Source organism: Hirundo rustica, chromosome 24 (assembly GCF_015227805.2).
Source record: "Hirundo rustica isolate bHirRus1 chromosome 24, bHirRus1.pri.v3, whole genome shotgun sequence".
NCBI classification, from domain to species: domain Eukaryota; kingdom Metazoa; phylum Chordata; class Aves; order Passeriformes; family Hirundinidae; genus Hirundo; species Hirundo rustica.
Genome location: NC_053473.1, coordinates 2,189,515 through 2,211,861, shown reverse-complemented (window position 1 = coordinate 2,211,861; position 22,347 = coordinate 2,189,515). Strand labels below are relative to the sequence as shown.

Genomic DNA, 22,347 nt, shown 5'->3' with positions numbered 1-22,347 from the left:
CACACGCAGAGCTCTGCCCGGCGCCTGCTGAGAGCTGCTCCGGGCTCAGAGCACGGCTCGGCCGGGACCCAGAGCTGCCCATGAGGTGTGACCCCCCCACGGGGTCTCAGGGACCAACAACTCCCCCTGGCCATGGAGAAACAGGACGGGAAAAGCCCCGGGAGGCTCCCGGATCTCCAGCGGTTTGGGAGCAGAGGATTTTCCCGTGTACCAGAGAAAAACCAGCCCCAGGTGAAGAAGAGTCTGGACAAAGGGCCGGAGGGGCCCTGGATGCCTCCAGGTGCTGGTGCTCGGTGCGTGTCCGTGCTGGCACCGGCAGCACTGCTGGCTCCTGCTTTTCCAGCTTTTCTCTCCGTGGATGCAAAAGAACCGGGTCCCTGTGAGGGAACCGTGTCCTGGGCAGAGCATCCCAGTGAGCAGACCTGCTCGGAGGGGACAGACCTGGGCACCACCTCCTCCTCCTCTTCCTCTGCTCCACGCTGCTCCTTCCTCACCCTCACCGAGACAAGAAAAGGCCTCAGACACTTCTGAAGACATGAAAGAGGCGCGCCGGAGCCCCCGGATGCCGCTGCTGCAGCCGGGCAGGACCGGCGAGGGAGCAAAAACCCATTTCAGGCACAAGGAGAATGAGGGCAAGGAGTCCCACCGGGCTCACGTGGGTACCGGCATCGCCTTTCCGCAGGAGAGGCTGGAGCATCCCAGCGCTGCCCGCCAGAGGCGGAGGGGCAGCTCCGCCGGGCAGCCCCCGCACGATGGGAGCACGGGCACCCCGCACGCCGGAGGAGGATGAGGACGATGCCAAACCCGGGTTTGTTGCTCCCCTCTTGGGCTCGGCCGCCGTCGTGGCCGGGGGAAGTTTTGGGGGAAGAGGAGAGGAGAGTTTGGTGGGTGGGTTCGGGGCAGATGGGCACTGGTTTGGTTTATTTTTGGTGGGTATTTTTTTTGGGGTGATGGTGACCGGAGGGGAAGTTGAGTTTGTCCTTGGAGAAACGGGGAGGGTGAAGCGTTCCTGAGGGTGAGTGCTGCGAGGAGCCCCGGATTTACCAGGACTCAGAGGGTCTCACTGGCGTCATCTCAATCACTTTAAGCCTTAATTACTCATTGAGGGTCCAAATTCCCGTGTCCCCTCCTGGGGTAGCGTGGGGGTCTGGGCTGGGGGCTGCCCTGACCTCTGCAGTGCCTCCGGCTCAGCACATGAAGCCTCAAGCCTGGAGCGACGCCGGGACCCCAAACGTGCTTTCAGTGCTGCCCTTGCAGAAACGGGGATCAATGCAGGATCTGTCTGACCCCATTAGCGGCTTCCTATTGCTTTCCATTTATACCTCCTCTCCATTTTTGGCTCCGGCCGCCGACCTCCTCCAGGGTTTGCTGCCAGTGCAGGTTTTGAGGGGGGACAAAGTCATTTGTTCACGGCTAGGAGCAGGCTGAGGTTACAGCAGCGAGCTCTGGATGCCGGCTGGGGGCCGGCTCTGCCTCTATCCCGGCGCTGTGGGACAGGCTGGGAAAGTTTCCCATCGATTGGGGATCGGATTCTTTATCGTGTTACAGGGCAGTAAGCAGGAGGGGATGGCTGCCTGCCCCGGCCCCCGCCAGGCGCCCGGACGGAGCCGGGATACTCCGGAGGGAAGAGGTCACTCCACGCACCCCCTTTTTCACACCTCTGCCGCTTCAGGCTGATCAAAGCCCTTCCCAAGCGCTTTGTGTGCGTGTGTCCGTTCATCGGCCGCTCCCCAGGGTTTGTCCAACGCTTTGCAGCAGCAACTGCTCCGTGAATCCCAGCGGGACCATTCCCAAAGAGCGCGCTCAGCATCCCCAAAGAGCCACCGCAGCACCTCACGGGCAAAAATCCGTTAAAATCTTTTCCTGAATCAGGCTAAACGCCGGCTCGGAGCGCAGGGAAGATGAGGAGGGCTCAGCTGCAGCCAAGGCTGGCCCGGTCCCAGGCTGTCCCTGTCCCTGTCCCTCGGCTGAGCAGCCGGCACCACCGCGGGGCTGATTTCAGCCCATCTGGCTTTTCCTGCTACCTGTGCGGGGCTGTTTCAGCTCTCACGGCACACCCGGAGCGGGACCTCGCCGGCTCCCTCCGAGCAGAACTCGCCCTCGCTGGTTATTAAATTACATCCTGACCCGGTTAATCCATAGCTGATTAATTTTGGACTCCATGGTTGGCTATAAGAAAGGGTTCATCTGTCTCGTGGCGTGTACTGTATGTACTGAGCTCTCTGATAATCAGATTTTTTTAAAAAAAAAGATGTTTAAAAAAAAAAATCAGAAGGAGGTATGAAAAGTGGGGAGGGCTGGAGGGGTCGGGCCGGACACGTCTGTGCCTGCCATGGGGTCAGCAGGGATGGGTGCTCCATGCCAGCACCGGGAATCCAGCTGGGGATCTTCCTCATGTGCATCTTTTCCTGGAGAGCTCCTGCTTGGCTTTCTGGCCCATCCACAGCCCTGGGGAAACAGAGGCACGGGGATGGAATTAGCTCGCAGGAGCTGGCGGCTGCTTGGTCAGGTTCATAATTTGTTTCCTGGTGCAATTTCGTGGAATCCCAGGATGGTTTGGGTTGGAGAGGTTGATAAAGCTCATCCTGTCCCACCCCTGCCATGGGCACAGACACCTTCCCCTATCCCAGGCTGCTCCAAGCCCTGCCCAGCCTGGCCTTGGACGCTTCCAGGGATCCAGGGGCAGCCACAGCTGCTCTGGGCACCCTGTGCCAGGGTCTCACCACCCTCACAGGGAAGGATTTGTCCCAATTACCTCATCTAAACCTACTCTTTCAGTTTAAAGTCAATTTGTGTGTTTAAATGTAGAGGTTCATCCTGCCCCCCTACCCACCACCCCCCCACCTCCCCCTTGCCTCAGACAAACTTTAACCTCTGCTTTTAAAGGCAAAGAGGTTTCAGGTCTGGCTGCTCCAAAGCCCTGGGCTCTTCTGGAGCTGGAGGAACCCAGGGATTGCCCTGAGCCACGCTGTAATTTCAGTATTTTTTGGCCCCTTTTCCATTTCTCCACTATTCCCACAGTCAGGACTCGAAAGCAGAGGCAGCTTTTGCCAGACCCCGTCATTCCCTGGAAGATCTGAATGATTCTTTCCCATATTTTCATCATTCATAAACGACCAGCATCCCCCCCTCCTGCTTATTCCCTTACAGCTGCACACATTTGCTTGAAATCCAAAGAGTTCAATTTGCAAACGCCTCTCCCGAGGAGGAGGATGAGCCCCAGATTCTGGCAGGGTCTGCCCCTGCCTCTTGTTTTCCTTGCAGAGACGATTCCTGCCCTGCTCCATCGGTGCCAGATGCCCAGGGCACCTCACTAAGCCTCCAAGGACACTCCGTGCTGCAGTCAGAACTCGAATATTAATAACCCCAGCCCTAATCGAGGGCGTGGAAGGGTCTGGTTTTACATATTGCACCCCCCCAAAATCCAGCCCTCCTGATGCTGGGGGACTGCTGCTAATTGAGGGGCACCTCAATTAGCTGGGATGAGAAATAAGAAAAATTCCCTCGGTGGAGATGGCGCGGAGCCACCTGAGCTCCATCCCAGAGCCGCGGGGCTGGAATTACCGAACCCCAGGTAATTAGTGCTGCAGAGAGAGGGCAATTAGCCGAGGCTCATTAGTGCCCCGAGCTGCTCCGTGGCCCGAAGCCGGTGCCGGGCTCACGGCAGAGCCCGGCTCACGCAGGTTTCACAGGAATCTCTGTGGGGCGCCCTTTTGCTTGGGAATTCAGGAAAAAACAAACGAAGCGTCACTGCCTCGTTCCACTGCAGGACGGGACCTGCAGGACCCTTCCAGCCTCCTCCTCGTTCCCACTCTGCTCCTGCTCATCTCCTCATTCCCACCCTGCTCCTGCTCATCTCCTCATTCCCACCCTGCTCCTGCCCACTCTCCTCATTCCCATCCTGCTCATCTCTTCGTTCCCACCCTGCTCCTGCTCATCCTCCTTGTTCCCATCCTGCTCGTCTCCTCATTCCCATCCTGCTCCTGCCCACTCTCCTCATTCCCACCCTGCTCCTGCTCATCCTCCTCGTTCCCACCTTGCTCTTCCTCATCTCCTCATTCCCACCCTGCTCCTGCTCATCTCCTCATTCCCACCCTGCTCCTGCCCACCCTCCTTGTTCCCACCCTGCTCCTGCTCATCCCGTGTCAGATCAAAGGGGCAGGGGTGGGATGAGCTGCTCAGTCTCCTGCACTCTTTCCCACAGGGAAAGTTAAGCTCCCTGTCCAAACAATAATTCAGGGACCTGCTGCCAAAAAATTCCTGCTCTGCCAGCTAATCCCTCTCTGTTTTGGGACAGGCTCGGGGGTGTTTTATCTCCCCTCTGGTGTCAGAGCTGTGCGTGCAGAGCTGCTGAGCGGCGATCCCGTACCAGGACTTGCTGGATTCTGATCCATCGCGGGTGCAGGACACTCTCAGGGGCCGAATTTGTCTGTGGGATAAATCCCAGCGGAGCCGGCGATTCCAGCAGCGGGGGATTAGAGGGAAAGAAGTGCCGGAGGAGTGCCCGGGGCAGCCTGGCTGGAGGGGGCATTGAAATCCTTCGAGCCAAGAAGTTTAAAGTCACCTTGGCGGGATACAAAGGCAGAACTTCCCCGGGGGTGTCCGGGGTGCAGCCGGGCTCCCCAGAGATGAGGGAGTTGTGTAACTGTCCCGTCTCTCGGAGGCACCGCTGTTATTCCAGCCGTCTCCCCCGTACCCGCCTCCCCTGGACCACAAGGCTGCCTTCACTCCAGGGATATCCCCGTTATCAGTGGGGTTTTGCTGAAGCTCCTCAGCCCCAGCACAGCCCAGATCTGCTCCTCTGGATGCTTTTCATGCTCTGCATTTCCCTCAGCCACGCCCGCTCTTTGCCAGGGTGCAGGAAGTGACCCTGGTTGGTTCCAAATAGATTTTTGGAGGGAAAAAAAACCACCGGAACAGGTCAGATTTTGCCTACAGCCCCCATCACTCTATGGTCAAAGCTGAGTGTGGAGGGGAGATGGACACAAGCCGAATGGAGGTGCCAGGAATACAAATTAAATTATTTTTTGTTAATGGATGCCCTCACTGGGACGAGGGTGAATTTAAGGACTGTAGTCTGTAGGGGCAGAGAAATGGTGTATAAAATGATAAAACTGTCCTGAAGGACCGGATCAAAGGTCTGGGTAATCTCCTGTCCCCTTTCCATCGCAGAGGGCTGGAGATGTCTGTGAGATGCTCCAGGCTGGCTCCAAGCCGGGCTCTCCTCCGGGACAGGGAGGTTTAATGTGCTCATTAACGTCATGAGAGGAGAAATAGCTCAGAGGACAGAAAAGGATGCTGGAGGGAGGGAAATCGAGGTGACCGGGTCCCTCAAGAGCAAAGGAACGTCATCGAGGAGGAATTCAGGAATTCAGGCTGAAGCCTGCGGGTAGAAATGTGCCACCCCCTCCTCTGCCTTCCCCCATTGCCTGGGAGGGCGAGGAGGGCACGGGGGAGGAAGAGGAGGGTGGGAAGATAACCTGGCTGAAGGGAGAGGCAGGATCCAGCCCTGGGTGAGGCCAACAGGGCCGAAATCACTCTGGAGCACCCGAGGCCAGACGGCCGTGAGCAGCAGCAGGCTCCGGAACGGAAAGAAATTAAAAATGGGGAAAGAAAACAAAAATCCCGCTTATTTTAACGACTCGTGCCAACCTGCCCGGTCCCGTCCGCCCAGGCTGCTTCTTCCTTTATTAATTAATTCCTGGAGGTGACAGGCCGGGTGGCGCTGGGGTCGGAGCCAGCATCCAGCTGCGCCCAGGCGTGAGGAAGGGCCGCGTCCCTCCTCTCCCTCGTCCCCCACCGATGCCCTTTGCTGGGCTGTGCCAGCTGCACCCGCTGCCGCAACTGGTCCCAGTCACCCCGGGGCGGGGACGGAGATGTCCCACGTGGTGGTGGTGGTGGCACCGTGGCCGTCCCCTCCTGGAAAGGCGCCCGCTGTCCCCAGGGCCACAGGCGAGAGGTAGGTGGGCAGCGGGGGATGCTCCAACCCTCGGGCTTTCCCCTCCCCTCCTCTTTTGAAGGCCATTATTTTATTTTACTGCTAAAAGGCGCCCTTCCTCCTGCCGTGCTCCTCTCCCGGTGCCGGCGGCGTGCGGGTCCCTGTCCCCCCTCTCCGCCTCCCTCCCGGGGGACCAGCTCAGACCTCGCCACGTCACGGACAAGACTTGTCCCCGCTGGACCATCCGGAGCATTATTGGGGATTAAAGGTGGCATCCGCCAGAAGGACACGTCCTCCCCCGCCTCGCCCGCCGGCGGGTGGGGGCAGGAGGTGGGTGGCCGGGGGGCGTGGGGAGAGGGTGTCCCCAGCACGGCACCGGCTCCTTTCCCCATGGAGCCCCGGCTGATTTCTGGGCTCCCGGGGGGACGGCGGGGCCGAGGCTCCTGCCAAAGCCCGGCCCCTGCCAGTTCCCCGGGGCGCCAAAGAGAGGGGAGCCTCCCCAGTGACATTGCCCGCGTTGTCCCGAAGGCGCCTTTCAAGGGTATGGCTGGACTTTTTTTCTCTCATCTCCGCTTTCCCTGCACATCCCTATCCGTGTTTAATAACTCTCTTCCCAGATGCCGAGAGCGTTGGCGCTTCCATGCCCTGTCCAGGTAAGTCCCGGTGGGCTCCGGCGTGGTGGGAAGAAGCTCCTGGCTTCTCATCCCATTCGGGGATGGTGGGGAGGGGAGAGGACGGGGGAGAAGAGGTTCGACACCTCCAATCATCTGGAAAAACCTCGGAAATGGACTCGGCTCGCCACAGGAGCGTGAGGGTGCTCAGAGCAGGGGAGGAGTAGGGGACTGCAGGTGGGAAGATTTCACTGGATGTGGAGAGCCTGGTGGAAAGCACGGCCCCGAGTCCCTGGGATGTGCTGGGTAAAACACAACCTCTCCCTGGAAATGACCTTTCTCTTTCACCGTCGCTCTCCCTCGCGTGGGGGTTTTTTTGTTGTTGTTGTTGTTATTATTATGATTTTCCACGGGCAGGGATTTCCGCTGAAGGATATTAGTTAATCAGATTCTGAGAAGCAGATGTTGGGTGATTTAGGAGGAAAAAACGAGGCAACTTTCTAGTTCAAGCCTCGGAGCGTGGCGCAAAGCTTAGGGAGGATGTTTTGTGGCTTTGGGGTGCGCCGTTAATTTTGGCCTTAATTAAAAATGAGACAGATAAGGTGGTTTGGGGCCAGGTGGGGCACCTCCCTCCAGTGATGGGGTCAGACAGATCAGCATGCTCTGGGGCTTTAAGGTAAGGAAAGGAACCTCAGAGCCCTGCATCCCATGGGAAGCTGTTCCAAGGGCTTGAAATGGAGCTAAAAGCTCTTTTCCATGTCCCAGCAGGGAGAACGAGCCCAACGTTCCCCACCCAGCCCTGCCCGTGACATGTAAACTGTCCCGTCATAGCCCCGTGCCTCAGTTTCCCCAGGAGGGGTGACGCCGGGGGGGTCAGCTCCATGTTCACGGAGGCTCTGGGGCAAAGGCAGATTTCAGCACATCACAATTTCCCCTGTGACAAGAAATGAGATGTCCCCCCAAGCCGGGGCTGGGGACCCTCCTTGCCCAGAGTCAAGGCCTCCTAATGCTCCAAGGACTGAGATCACCTCACGGTGCTGCCTTGGGCTGCAATCTCCCCTTGTGGGTCCCTTCCAACCCGGCCTGTTCTGTGATTCTGGGGGTTTCACGGTCAGTTTTAGCTGCTCAGCTTTGTTCCACTGCCAAGAGAAGTTCCTGTACCTCTGGACCCCTCTGGGTCCTCCCCGTGGCTGGAGGTGCGGTGGGTCAGGTCGGCTCACCCTGCCACTGAACACTAAACTCTGATTCAAACTTTATTTTATTCTGATTTGAAAGTCAGCTTGGGATTTGTATTCAGAAAAAAACCCAAGAATGCAAGAAGGGAACGATGTGGGCTGCTCTTCCTCTTTCCTTTAATACTCATTTTCCCCTTGGAAGTGCTTCATCTGGGCCAGGTTTGTTGCAGTGTCCCTTTCCAGGCCTCCTGATGCTCCTGAAGCCGGGGTCATCCTCAGCTCTGGGTTGCTGCTCTGATGCCACGAATCATCCTGCCAGCACCAGCTACTCACAGAGCCACCCCATGGTCCAGCCTGGGCTGAATCCAGCCCCAAAGAGAGCAGCTGCACCTTGGGCACGTCCGAGCTGGACGCTGCTGGGGCTGGAGGACCCAGGTTTGGAGTCCTTGAGGGTCCCCAGCTTTGCCTGAGGTCACTCTGGGGACAAAACCACGCCGGTGCTGCTGCTCCAGGCATCGGTTCTGTCCCTTGCCCCAACGTGTGTCCAAGAGGGAAATTCGGGACAAACCCAGCCCGAAGCAGCTCTGTAGGCCTGGATTTCTAAGAATAGCCAAGCTTTGAAACCTGGTCTGTAAATAGCTTATGATAAATTATAGGATTTGTCCCCAAATCCAGAATCTCTTCCACTGAGGAGAGAGCGAGGTTGAGCCTTGTCTGGGATGTGGATGCTGGGTCCTGTGTCAAGTTCTGCTGTCAGGGCTGCAAAGCTGAGAGGAGGAGAGGGAGGATTTGTAACAATTCAAGACCTTAATGCCCATTTCTGCAACAGATTCGGGATTTTTGGCTTGTCCCGTCCCCTTTCCCAGCCGTGTGTCAGCAGGGATGGATCCTCTGCTTCTGGGGAGGGGAAACCTTCCGCGCCCCAAATTGCTCCAGTGAAAGAGGGAGCTCGAGGCGCCAGGAGCAGCTCAGACCCCACGGGGGACGGGTCCCTGCCCAGCACAGGGAAGCAAACCCTGTGCTGGGGACCATCCTCATCACAGGACCAGCCCTGGCGCCACTGCTGCTGCTGCTCCGTGGCCTAAATTGTGTTGCTATTCCTGGCAGTTGAGGGCATTTGGGTTTTTTGTCTCCCTCTCGCTGGAGCTGGCTGGGTAAGAAAGCCAGAGTGCCCTTGGTGAGCAGCAGTCACGCAGGGCAGCTCCACGTGTCCTCCTGTGGTGTCTCTTGTCTGGGAAATACATTTGGAGGGGAAATAAGTCAGGGCGCTGAATTTACTTGGGAAGTTCGTTTTGGGGAAAATCTCCACAGAACCTTTCTCTGTTAACACATAATTTCTCTTTGTGCTTCTCCCTGAGGCAGGACAGGTAATCTCCCATAACTTGGCCTGGTCCCCGGGCTCCTCTCTGACTCTGCTGAGCTCAGAATGATGTCGGTGTGTGGGGAGATGTGTGCCTGGGAATATTTGGGGATATGGTGACTGTTCCTGAGCACCTCACAGAGCTGGGCTGGGAAAGAATCCACCCCATGGCCTGAAAGGTGCTCTCCAGGTGATCCAAAGGCTTGGTCCTGAGCTTCTTCCTGGGGCTGGGAATATCAGGTCTGTTGTGGAGCTCTCTAGGATTGCTCTGGAGGATGTCACCCCATCGTCTGCCTGCCCCAAGGCAAAGGGTCCTGTTCCTGCCCCTCCTCCCAGATCAGAGGGGTTCTCCAAGGCTGGTGGACATTTCTTCTCCTGGCCTGTCTCCTCCTGGGCTGCAATCCCCAAATCCCAGTGTGGTTCCTGCTTTGGGAATTGTTTCCAAACAATGGTTGACCCACCTGCAACGTGCCCAGGACCTCCTGGGGTTTGACCCAATGCCTCTCCCCCCTGGATCAAGGGCTGCTCTTAACTTGGGACAGCCGTGTTTAAAACCTCCAAATCCTGCTCTGAGCTTTGGATCCGCACCTGGAAACGGATGAAACGACCCCTGGGGTCACTGGGGAGAGGCTGGGTGGGACTCCCGGATTCACCCCCACCCTCTGCTGCTGCCCGACCTTTCATCCTTGGGTTCTGTAGCTCTTTGGGGGAGGTTTAACAACGGCAAAGCCGTGCCGAGAGGGCGTGCAGGATCCAGAGAGGAACGACCAGCTGGAAGCCATCTTGCTAGTCAACGGCATTAACGCTCCGGTTAACGAACGGAACAGGTTCGTGTGGCCTCGGGTTTGTTTTAACCCTGCACACGCACGGTTCAGCTCTGTGTCCCTGTCCCTTGCAGATCCTCCTAGAGCGGGAGAGGCGCGGGCAGCCGGCGTCGGCCGCGGGGATTTCTGCTGCTGAGCTGATTAGCGTATGATGGACGTGGCCGGTTGGAAGGAGATGGAGGTGGCACTGGTCAGCTTTGACAACGCCGATCAGATCGTGGAGGATCCCTGCTATTCCAACGACCTCAGCCCCGCCGGGCAGTCGCGGAAAGGCCACCCCAGCTGCGCCAACCTCCTGTCCAACCTGCGGATCCTCATCAACAGCGAGAACGCCAACAATGAGACCATCTTCTCCAGGTTCTCCGCCGAGTTCAGCGACCACCTGGTGGGGGAGAGGGTGGGCATGGATGAGGGGGACCAGCGAGTCATCATCAACATCGCTGGGCTGAGGTTTGAGACGTGGCTCAAGACCCTCGACCAGTTCCCCGAGACCCTGCTCGGGGACCCGGAGAAGAGGATGCGGTACTTCGACTCCATGAGGAATGAATATTTCTTTGACAGGAACAGGCCCAGTTTTGATGGGATCCTGTACTATTACCAGTCCGGGGGGAAAATACGGCGCCCGGCCAACGTCCCCATCGATGTCTTTGCTGATGAAATCACCTTCTATGAGCTGGGTGATGAAGCCATGGACCAGTTCCGGGAGGATGAAGGGTTCATCAAGGATCCTGAGACCCTCTTACCAACCAATGACTTTCACAGGCAGTTCTGGCTGCTCTTCGAGTACCCTGAAAGCTCCAGTGCAGCCAGAGGCGTAGCTTTGGTCTCCGTCCTGGTCATTGTCATCTCCATCATCATCTTCTGCATGGAGACCCTGCCAGAGTTCCGGGAGGAGAGGGAGTTTAGGTCCACCCAGGAGCTTTCTAAGAACGTGACAGACACCTTGCTGGCCCACAGCACCTTCACGGACCCTTTCTTCGTCGTAGAGACCGCCTGCATCGTCTGGTTCTCCTTTGAGCTCTTTGTCCGCTTCATCGTGTGCCCCAGCAAGACCGAGTTCTTCAGGAACATCATGAACATCATCGACATCGTGTCCATCATCCCCTACTTCGTGACGCTCACCACCGAGCTGATCCAGCAGAGCGAACTCAACGGGCAGCAGAACATGTCCTTGGCCATTCTGCGGATCATCCGCCTCGTCAGGGTCTTCCGCATCTTCAAGCTCTCCCGGCACTCCAAGGGGCTGCAGATCCTGGGGCAGACCCTCAAGGCCAGCATGAGGGAGCTGGGCTTGCTCATCTTCTTCCTCTTCATCGGCGTCATCCTCTTCTCCAGCGCCGTTTACTTCGCGGAAGTCGATGAGCCGCAGTCCCATTTCTCCAGCATTCCCGACGGCTTCTGGTGGGCCGTGGTCACCATGACCACCGTGGGCTACGGGGACATGTGTCCCACCACGCTGGGCGGGAAGATCGTGGGCACCCTGTGCGCCATCGCGGGGGTGCTGACCATCGCGCTGCCCGTGCCCGTCATCGTCTCGAACTTCAACTATTTCTACCACCGCGAGACGGAGAACGAGGAGAAGCAGATGCTGCCCGGGGAGGTGGAGCGGCTGCTGGCCAGCGTGGCCACGGGCAACGGCAGCATGGAGTCACTCAATAAGACCAATGGGGGTTACCCTCGGGACAAGGCCAAAAAATGATGGTTGAGGGCCTGAGGGACTGGGCACGGTCAGGTGGGATTGGCTGGAAAACGTATCCAACATCTGCATGCTCTGATTTTTTTTTTTTTTTTTTAATTTTAATAATGTGCTGCTGCTTTTCTTTTCTTTTCTTTTTTCTTTTTTTTTTTTTTTTTTTTTTTTTCTAGACCTTTTTCAATCTCTGATTTCCTGTGGCTGTTCAAATAAATACCATCTTTCTTATCTCTCTGCCCTGCCCATCGGTCTGGTGTTTTTTATTTGATGCTCATCTGCTTGACATTTCTCTTCTCTGTCCCTGGTGTCAGAGTGGAATTCCCCACATACAGAGATTTCCCCGTTTACTGGAGAGGAAAAAGGGCAAAATGACATCAAATGCTTGGCTTGGTGACTGTCCAGGGACGAAGGTGGGTCCAGCTCCCTGCTTTGCTTAACCCATTCTAAATTGTTCCTCCCCACCCACCACTTCGGACAAATTCCCTGGCCTGCGACAGCCCTGACTGAAAAATAAGCTGGCAAAGAGAAATGAGAAGGGATATTTTTAGCTGGATGAGTTCCCTGGTCTGCCTGATTAATTAATTTTGGTGGCACAGCAGGGCGGGCAGCCACGGATGGACCCAGGGCAGCAGGTGGGGTTTAGGGGATGCTGACCAGGCGCTGCGGCACGGCCACACCAAAGGTCCAGGGCACTGCAGCTCAGAGCCCACCGGGGTTTCTGCTGGAAAACTGAGCTCTGAGAGAGGGAATGGGATTTCTCCTGCCACAAACGCTCGTTATCTGGTCTACAAACAACCCTGGGGACGAGCCGCTGCGACCTTGTCGCTTTTATCGTCACTTCTGGTGCTGCAAAGGGGGCACAGAGCGATGAGAGCCAACATTTCCCGACAGCTCCGCTCCCTGCTGTAACAAAGCGCTTCTGCTTTCCTAAAAATGCAAATTTCCAGCGGCGCTTTGGATGGGAGCAGCCAGCAACAGCTCATTTTGCCATTCTCTCCAACGCCAGCAGGTTTTCTGACAAAAACATTTTGTTCCCACTTCACTGCTTCACTCGACTTTTTTTTTTTTTTTTTTTTTTTTTTTGCCCTTCATTAAAATCCCGGCTTCTCGTGCAGTGTCTCATCTGCTGTGATGTCCCACACCTGCTGCACAGATGTCTCATCTCCTGACGGATCCCCAGGATCATTGCATTGCAGCGTGCCAGCATCCCTGGTTTGCAGTTTCATTCAGAAAGCAGCGCTGGAACGGGGATTAGATTTACTGCTCCTGCTCTGTCGGAAGATGTGGGTTTGGGTTTGCTGGGGTTTTTCCCTGCGGCAGAAATCCCACAGCCCTGGTGGGAGGGGGTGGTTATTTTGGTCTTAGGGGATTCTGTCTTTCTGCAATGAGATGTTTTGCGCCCCAGGAGATGGATCTGACACGTGACCTGTACAATTCCTTTTCCCTCTGGGACAAATCCCATTTATCACCTGCTCTCCCTGGTGGTTTTTCCCCATCCCTCCACCATCCTTTTCCCCTCCCTGGCAGCCCTCACACCATTATCTCAGACAGGAGAAACTGTCAGAGCTCTTTAATCTCCTTCCTGCTGCGTCCAAGTTCCGTCATCTGTGGGGGACGCTTGGAGAACGCACAGCTGGGCACAGCTGGAGGAGGCACAGCTGGGAACGGCACTCAAGCATTCCCAGCTCCTCTCTTTTCACCCCTCAATCCTCTCCAGCAGCTCTTTCACATCACTGTTTTTATTTCATAGCAGGTTCTTACCCCTTCTCTTCTAGAAAACTTGAATTTTCCCATTCTTTTGTATTTTTATTGCTCCCCTCCCCAAATTCTCTCCCAGCCTCTCTCATTGGAAGCACTTTTGGTGGTTTTTCCTTGGGAAATCACCATGAAAAACTCTGATGAGAAGGTTTGGGCTGGGAAATATTCAGCTGGAGCAGCCACGAGCACATTTCCACTCCTCCTGCAAACATGGACTGTAATGGTGCTGGGATGGGTGGATGGACGGACAGGCGGACAACCTGATTCTTATAAACTTGTAAACTTTATCCTCAAATAAAAGAATAAACGCTTCAAAAATCTGGTAAGCAGAGAATATTGTTGATTTGGACTCAACTTTTTTTGTTCCTGGCCTTGTGCTGCCCCATGGCAACACAGCTCCGGCTGGGAATTGCGTGTGGGAGTGCTGGGACGTGGGGCAATATAGAACCCCAGGGTGGTTTGGGCTGGAAGAGACCTCAGAGCTCATCTCATTCCACCCCTGCCGTGGGCAGGGACACCTTCCACTGTCCTGGTTTGCTCCAAGCCCTGTCCAGCCTGGCCTTGGGCACTGCCAGGGAAGGGGCAGCCACAGCTGCTCTGGAAAACAGATTACAGCTCTCCAGCCCCGTGAGATGAGACAGACTCTGCATTTTGGCTCACACCATCCCTTGTGGGGGGCCAGGTCTGAGGGGGATCCCTGACTGATGCCGTGGGAAGGGGGTCAGAGGCATTAAACCTCTCCAGACACACCAACCTATTTCCAGCTTGCCCAAAAGAGGAGGAAAACCAGGCTATGAATTCCCCATGTCAACACTGATGAAAACCTGCAAGAAACCTCATTTTCCTGTATAATTTGCAGCTTTGTCCTTTCCCAAACACAGGCCCAAAGCTCAAAGCTCAATGAAATCCACAAAAAGCCCTCAGTAACTGCCCTGCTCCAGAGTCCAGCTCTAATGAGCCAATCTGTCATGTCTTCTGCACAGAGGATGAATTCCCACTTCAAATTTTTTACTGCCTCAGGAAAAGCTAAAAGAAGGCAAGAACCCCCTTTGCTTCATCAGAAAGGTCCTGGCCATGTTTTATCCTTGGAGCAAGACAAAAGCTGCGGACAGGTGTGAAATATTCGCAGGTAGGAGCGACTCCCTCCTTTGAGCTGGAGCTCCCGAGAATCCCAGAACGGTTTGGGCTGGGAGGGACCTTAAAGCTCACCCAGTCCCACCCCCTGCCACGGGCAGGGACCTTCCACTACCCCAGGATGCTCCAAGCCCCGTCCAGCCCGGCCTGGGACACTTCCAGGACGGAGAACCCAGGTTTGGCACCGCAGCCACGAGATGGCATCCCAGGATCGGCATTTCCCTGGCACAGGCAGCCCCGGCTTGGTCCCCGCTCTCCACCGCGCGACTGGAGCTATTCCTCGGGTTATTCCTTTGTTGGAATGTGAGCACGGCTGCGGGAAGGGCTGCCCCGGCCAGGGGGATGCTCCCGTGGAGGAATGCCTTTCCCGGGAATTCTCAGCTCCGGTGCAGGAGGAGGATTTAGGAACTGCTCCCTTGTCACCCTGGTTTTTCTGAGTTTTTTAAAGCCCTTTGATTGTTCATAAAAATGGAGTCAGACCTTTTAGCTACTGTACAATATTAGGAGCAGTTTCTACCTTTTTCCCACACATGTAACATAAACAAATCCTTTGTTTTTCATTCCCTGTCCTTTGTTTGCATATTTCTAACCTGAAAACAATTGTAACTGACGGCTGGTCTGGCCAGTTGGCTGAGAGGTGAAAACTCCAAAAGCCAATCTTCAGCCAGACCCACAAATGTATAAAAAGTAAGAAATAAACAGGCAGAGGGCTCTCCACCTTGTTCTCCACCTTGGCTCAGCCTTTAGCTCTCTCTCGGAGGAACAACTCTGCCCTGTGAAATTTCTCGCCTACGTGCGATTGCTTTGCGTATCCCAGCCACGCTCCCCTGGTCCTGCTGCTCCTCCCGGTCTTGTCCGTCCTGGCAGAGCTGATCCCTGCAGGGCTGATCCTTGGGGTGATGGCTCCCACTGCATCTGCCTCGTTTCTTGTTGCTCGTAGTAATGAGAAAATTCCCGCAGTGGAGCTGAGGGCAAATCCCCTGTGCCCAAAAATCCGCGGCTGGGTCACTCCTGTGCTTGGGCACAGCCCCAGGGATGTGTGATCCCAGGGGGATGAGGGGGATAAATCGCACTCCCACCATCCCACATCACATCCTCCTCTACAGCCAGCTCAATTTTAACACAGTGCAAGGAGAGAATAATTAATTTCCAACCCCAAATCATCTGGATCTCTCCCTCCACGTCCCCGTTCCTGCTGGGCATGGAATCTCTGGGCCCCACCAGTGAGGGAGCCTCATTTAGCGATAAATAATGCTAGCAGTCGCTCGTCCCTCAGCACTGCAGAAATGAAGACACAGCAGGGAGCTGGATCTCTCTCCTGGCTTCCTGCTGAGCAATTCCACTGCAGCTGCTCCTGGGGAAAGCGGCAGCCTCCATTTCTGGCAGGGTTGGATATGGATGGAGGTAATTTCCTGCACGAAACGGAACCGTGCAGGTTCTGTGCTTCTGTAAGAGCCTCACCGTGGGAGGCACTGGGGGAAAGCCTTTTCCTGCTCTCTTGGGGGGTGCAAGGGAAATGTGCAGCTGAGCCACATCCTCCTGGGGCCTCCCGGCCCTGGGGTGGCTTTGGGCTGTCAGACACCGCGCAGGGAAAGTGGGAACAAACCCCGTGCCCAGGGATGGGGGGCTACCAGGACAGGAACCGGTGGGACACGGCTGTGGGTCTGTAGGGCTCTGCTCTGGATTGTGTCTGGGGTGGTGAATTCGGCCTCCCTGGGTGGAAATTTGGGGGTTCCAGAATCACCCACTCGTTGTAACCCCAGTAAAGGAGCCAACCCTGACTTCCACCCCTCAGCCCCGCAGCGCTCACAGCTCCCAAGGGCCCGGGGCAGAACTGCCATGACCAAATGGTCCTTGGCCACCACTGGTGCACGCCAGCTCCCCCTGACTCCTGCCATTCCACCAGAAATAAACCTGTAGCCTCCAGCTCAGAGCCACCAACGCTTTATTTGTGCCCAAAGCCGTGGCTGTGGTGGGGTGTGGACAAACCGCTGCTCCCATCCTGGTGGATCTAAACAGCCTTGGCCAGCCCAACGCGGTTGTTGGCCCGGTCGAAGATGCTGTAGTACACCCTGATGAAGACGTCTCCCAAGATCCAGAGGTCCCCAGAGGTGTCCTGGAAGCTGCTCATGCAAGACTCTTGGTCGTGCTGCATTTGAGCGTGAAAAGGCAAATGGGGAATGTGGGCTGGTGTCTCTGCTTGCATCGCTCTGGAGGCCCGTGGCCACCCCTGCCCTGTGTCCCACGGGAGTGGGAGAGGCCAAGGTGACCAGAGAGAGTAGAAGGAGCTTGAGGGAGGCTCCTGCAGCCAGGCCCAGCTGGTTCCCACCTACCTGCTCGGTGTAGGCCAGGGCAGACACCGGGTACTGCACCCCACCGATGACAAAGATGACATCGGGCATGGCAGGGATGGAGCTGCAGTTGACGCTGTGCTGCAGGGGGCAGAGGGAAGGGAAACACATTCAGGGGGTGAGGAGTGAGGGGAGACCTCACCGGGGCCTTCAACCTCCTCCTGAGGGGCAGCTCTGATCTCTGCTCACTGTGCTGTGACAGGCACAGGGAAGGGCTGGAGATGTGTCAGGGCTGGAGATCAGGAAAGGTTCTTCCCGCAGAGGTGCTGGGCACTGCCCGGGCTCCCCAGGGAATGGGCACGGCCCCGAGGCTCCCAGAGCTCCAGGAGCCTTTGGACAGCGCTCCAGGGATGCCCAGGGTGGGATTGTTGGGGTGTCTGTGCAGGGCAGGGGTTGCACCGGATGGTCCTGGTGGGTCCCTCCCAGCTCAGGACATTCTGTGGTTCTCCATCTCGCGGTTCTGTGCATGGCAGCGGCCTTGGCTGGGCTCCGCTGTGCCAGGAGCCTCCAGGGCGAGCTCTCACCTCTCCATAGGAGCCCTGCCCGGCCCCAACCGCGCTCTGGATGTTCCTGATGCCCGAGGGTGGCCCGGCCACGAGGGAGGTGCCGGTGTCGATGATGGCCTGGCAGCCCCCAGCGCACGCGACCTCCTGGCTGTTCACGATGACGCTGTGGGGAGAGACCAACCAGGGGCCATGGAATAACCAGATGGGCCTTAGGGATGGTTTTTACCTCCTTTTATGAGAGTTAAGGCTGGGTAACCCCGAGTGCTGCCTGTGAGCTTGCAGAGCCAGCTGGGAGTGCAGCCACCATTGCAGATGTGGGCACCGAGCACAACCCAGCAGCTGGGACCCACTGGAGCCCAGCAAAGAAGGTTTAAACTCATGATTTTGCTCTCCTCATCACCAGACACCCCCTAAATAACAGGAGAGGAACTAGGCCGTGCCCCAGGCACAAAGCATCTTCATTTTGGGTGCCAGTTACCAGAGCACTGCTGAGTTTGTCCCCCGATCCCTCTGCGCCCCTCAGCCCTGAGGTGTGGATGTCCGTGGAAGCCCCTGGTGGTGATGGGTCCGGGGTCTCTTTAGATTCAGTGCTTTGAGGTGAGCAGAGAGCAAGAGAGCTGGTTTGTCACCTGTCCATGGAGACCTGCCAGTAGCCCTGGTAGGAGACGGGGATCCAGTGGATGGGGCCGGTGAAATAGGAGCCGTCGATGCCCCCGAAGATGACCGCGCTCCCTGCTGCCTCGCTGGATGACGCAGGAGAGAAAAGCAAGGGCAGGTTGGTTTTGCCACGTGGTTCAATGCAGGGCCGTGTGTCCCGAGGGTGAGACTCCGACTCTGTCACGTCCCCGGCGCCGCGGCAGGGCCAGGCCTTTGGAGCCAGGCGCCATGGCAGAACCACACGCCTGGAAACCTTCCCAGCAGTCCGTTAGCCCTCTGGGGAGGCTGGTGGCCCCCAAGCCTTGCACAGACAGACACAGACACAACATCCCACGGCAGCAGCGACAAGGGAGGAGCCAGAGGCAGCAGCAAGCGCCGTGCACGGGCACATCCCCCCTCCCCAGCCCCGCGGGCCCGCACGGCTCACCGCGACAGGTAGACAGAGAAGAGGTTCTCCTGCAGCAAGCTCTGGTTCACCAGGTTATCAAAGACCGGCGTGATGCCATCAGCAGCCAGGTTTGGGTATCCCAAGCCCAGGATCCCGTCGAATTTGACGTCGACGAAGAACTGTCCGGGCTCGGCGGTGCTCAAGCCGAAGAGCTGGTTGGTGTCCACCAGAGAGGACACCTGGGGACAGCGGGGCGCCGTGAGGCCCGGAGCAGGCACTGGGATTCTGGGTCAGTCTGGTGGGGAAGGAGCAGGGCATCCCCTGCTGCAGGTGGAGCGGGAGCTTCAGACAATGGTTATTAAAGCAGCCCAGAAACCGAGGCACGAGGGGCCAAGAGAGCCCCTGGATTTCTGAACCCCTCCTCAGAGACAGGAGCCTGGGGGCTGCTGGAGCCGATCTTAGCCTGGGACTACCTGAGGTTTGAATCCTGCAGCCTCACCCCACAGCTTTTAACGATGGGAAATTGTAGACTTTTAATAAAAGATGAGATATTTAGTAAGAAAATAAACAGACAAAAGATAACAGGTGAAAGATCTCAATCGGAATTACCACACAGGATAAAATTAAAGAACTACAAGTAGATTGCAGCATAACACAAGCAGTGCACTGTAGCAAGGTGCCTGCATTAAAGCTGGAGATAGGAACAGGATTGATTTGGGGCTGAACGCAACCTGCCCCCCAAAACAATGATAATTGTTTGATTGTTTGAACAATGATAATGGGCACAGATTCCTTCACTTAACCCCTGAGGAGTAACTGTGAAGGCGCGTCCCCACTCACGGGAGGAGCTCCACACATTTCCAGGAAAACGTGCAGGAGATTTGTGCCTTGTGGAAGTTTGGTGTGGCTTTTAGAGCACGTCTGTCAGTCGTAAATGCGGCTTATTGTGCCGGATCTCACTTTAACAGCGGGATCTTCGTTGGCAGCTGGGAGATGCCAGCCCAGCGCTGATCCCACGGCGCCCGAATAACTCACTACAGGACAGCTTGTCCTGCTTGGTTAACAAAACCAGTCCAGCCTTAGGGGGGTGGGATGTTCTCGCACGGGGACACTCACGGTGACGGTGTCGGAGCCCACGATCCCCTCCATCTCTCCCGTGCCGTAGTGGATGGACAGACTCAGCCCCGTGCTCTTGTAGGTGGAGGACTGAGAGGGGTCAAACGTCCGGTGGGTTTCTAGGTAAGTGAAAAAACAAGGAATTAAACCTTTGGGCAAGGCCAAGCCTAAGGGAGGTGTGGGAGGAGGAGCCCTGCCGAATTGCTGTTTATTGTCCTGCCTTCAGGGATAATTCAGCTGTGGGCATTTGCTGTTCGTCCTTCCCCTCCTCCAGCAACCAGGGACCCACAGGCATTCCCGTCCCCGTTGGACAGATGGGGAAACTGAGGCAGTAAGCACATCACCCGAGGAATGCAGCTCTGGGCAGGCCCTACACCCCAAATATTCATCGCTCCAGCTCGTTGCGCAGGCGCCATGGACCCGGCTGGGTGAGCCCCTCTCCCCTGGCAATGTCACCCCATGTTCTGGGCTCGGTGGAGCCGTTACAAAGCCAGGACGTGCAGCTGGGCCTGGCTCCTACTCACGGCAGGCCGGGCTGGGGCAGGACACAGAGGGAACCCAGAGGTCGGAGGAGCCGGTGTCGAAGACCACGGTGAAGTCCTGCGGGGGGGTCCCGATGGAGATGGTCCCGTAGTATTCCACCTGCAGGACACCCAGGCCAGGGAGGGATTTTGAGGCATGAAACCAAACCTGGAGCTTCCCCAGGCTCAGTCCCCTTCTCCATGGAGACGTCCTGCTTCCAGCAGAGCTCCTGCAGGACATTTCTCTGTGCAGGGCCACCAGTGTGGTATGGGGTGAAGGATGTGAGCTGAAGGCTTTGGGATAAAGGATTTGGGTTTGATCTGTGCCCAGGAGAGAGGGATGGACATCCCACAAACCTTCCCAGGGCTGTGTCCCTGGGGATTAGAGCCCATACTCACATCGAGGGCGTTCACCAGGGGCTCAGTGGCCACCCTGGTTCCATTGGGAAAAGCATGCGGGAATTTGGTGCCGATGTCGTAGTGGTGATGCTGGAAGAACTGCTGCAGCAAATCCTTCTCCCTGAGGACATCTCTCAGCTTCTTCCCCCTTTCCAAGGGCAGCCTGGCACAGGCAACAAGGAAAAAGAAGAGTGAGATGGGATTTTGCTGCTGCAGCGAGCAGCGTTTGACACCTCCAATGTCCTGATCCAACAGCGGGGGCACAGGAAACTCCTCCAAAACCCTGAGTCAGAGTTTTCCCCAAAAACCCCAAAAGAACCCTAGAAGGCATCCCCTCCCCAGGCACACCCTCACTCTCTGCAGCCTCAGACCGCACCTCTGCTCCTCGGGCCATTAAAAGCCTCCAAATGCATTTCCCCTTCACTTTCCCTTGGCAGCGTGGGCGGTGACGCTGCTGTGACTCACCTGGTGACACCCTGGCAGAGGGCAGAGGCGGCACAGAGCAGCACAAGGAGCCACATCCCGCCAGGACAGCCAGGGCGAATTCCTGCTGGTTTATAAAGCCCCTGCCCACCCCACCTGCCGTGCCAGGAGCAGCCGGGACCAACGGGAGCTGCCCCCTCCCCTCCTTTGGGCACCCGGCCAAGGCAGGTGGCGCCCAGGGACCGAAGGACACAGCAAACATGAGCCACACGTCACCGGGCGGGGGGGAACTGTGCCCCTGTGCCACCCACGGTCCTCTCCTGGGGAGCCCGTGCCCCCCACTAGATCCCAAATCCAAACCCTCCATCCTTCAGGATGATCCTTCACCCTGACCGGGTGCTGCCTGGCTGTGAGCATGGAATCACAGAATTCCAGGATAATTTGTGTTGGAAGGAATTTTAAAGCTCATCCAGTCCCATCCCCTTGGACAGGGACCATGGGCAGGGACACCTTCCACTGTCCCAGGCTGCTCCAAGCCCTGTCCAGCCTGGCCTTGGACACTTCCAGGGATCCAGGGGCAGCCACAGCTTCTCTGGGCACTAGTGCCAGGGCCTGACCACAATTCCTGCCCAATATCCCACCTATCCCTGCCCTCTGGCACTGGGAGCCATTCCCTGTGTCCTGTCCCTCCATCCCTTGTTCTCTCCAGCTCTCCTGGAGCCCTTTTAGACCCTGGAAGGGGCTCCAAGGTCTTCTTGGAGCCTTCTCCTGTCCGTATGAGCATTCCCATCTCTCCCAGCCTGGCTCCAAAGCAGAGGAGCTCCAGCCCTGGGATCAACTCCATGGTCTCCTCTGGAATTTCTCCAGCAGCTCCAGGTCCTCCTGATGCTGCAGACCCAGAGCTGGAGCATCATTTCGGCTTTTCAGTCTGGCACCCGAGGCCGCTGCCGTGCTCACAGCGATGTCCCCCAGGCTGGCACGGGCGGGCCCGGGGGGATTTACTCAGCTTCCCCCGCTTATCTCAAACCCCGCCGGTGCCGGGGGGTGCAAACAGCCCAAGGTGACCCCGAGGCACGGGACCATCGCACGGCATTCCGGCATCGCGGCATCCCGGCGTTCCGGCCCCTCGGAGCCCGCAGCGACAGCGGCTCCCGGAGCCCGGCGCGGGGCAGGGAGGGGCACGGGGGATGCAGGACACGGGGGATGCGGGGCACGGGGGATGCGGGACACGGGGGATGCGGGACACGGGGGAAGAGGGACACGGGGGATGCGGGACACGGGGGAAGAGGGACACGGGGGATGTGGAGCACGGGGGATGCGGGACACGGGGGATGGGGGACACGGGGGATGCGGGGCACGGGGGATGCGGGACACGGGGGATGCGGGGCACGGGGGATGCGGGACACGGGGGATGCGGGGCAAGGGGGATGCGGGGCAAGGGGGATGCAGGGCACGGGGGATGCGGGACACGGGGGATGCGGGGCACGGGGGAT

At 57.3% G+C, this 22,347-nt stretch overlaps 2 protein-coding genes across 2 annotated transcripts; one reads left to right on the top strand and one right to left on the bottom strand.

The window, feature by feature from the left end:
- Nucleotides 1-778: 778 nt before the first annotated feature.
- KCNA10 (potassium voltage-gated channel subfamily A member 10) lies at nt 779-11,835 on the top strand. Its single transcript, XM_040085592.2, has 2 exons — nt 779-808; nt 9,983-11,835. The coding sequence occupies exon 2, from the start codon at nt 10,057-10,059 to the stop codon at nt 11,605-11,607; it is 1,551 nt and encodes a 516-aa protein (XP_039941526.1). The 5' UTR covers nt 779-808; nt 9,983-10,056; the 3' UTR covers nt 11,608-11,835.
- Nucleotides 11,836-16,504: 4,669 nt separating this feature from the next.
- Nucleotides 16,505-20,952, bottom strand: LOC120762834 (embryonic pepsinogen-like). The gene is made up of 9 exons (XM_040085646.1): nt 20,897-20,952; nt 20,432-20,594; nt 20,036-20,153; nt 19,512-19,630; nt 18,435-18,634; nt 17,980-18,093; nt 17,369-17,513; nt 16,827-16,925; nt 16,505-16,642 (listed from the first exon to the last, which is right to left on the bottom strand). The coding sequence occupies exons 1-9, from the start codon at nt 20,950-20,952 to the stop codon at nt 16,505-16,507; spliced, it is 1,152 nt and encodes a 383-aa protein (XP_039941580.1).
- Between the last annotated feature and the right edge of the window lie 1,395 nt (nt 20,953-22,347).

What these genes read in the sequence shown, in the direction of transcription:
- KCNA10 (XM_040085592.2), top strand. Translation starts at nt 10,057, where the DNA reads ATGATGGACGTGGCCGGTTGGAAGGAGATGGAGGTGGCACTGGTCAGC.
- LOC120762834 (XM_040085646.1), bottom strand. Translation starts at nt 20,952, where the DNA reads ATGTGGCTCCTTGTGCTGCTCTGTGCCGCCTCTGCCCTCTGCCAGGGT. An exon ending in TGGGCTCCGACACCGTCACC is followed by an intron (nt 18,635 to 19,511) that starts GTGAGTGTCCCC and finishes CGCTGTCCCCAG; the next exon opens with GTGTCCTCTCTGGTGGACAC. An exon ending in GGCAGGGCTCCTATGGAGAG is followed by an intron (nt 16,926 to 17,368) that starts GTGAGAGCTCGC and finishes TGCCCCCTGCAG; the next exon opens with CACAGCGTCAACTGCAGCTC.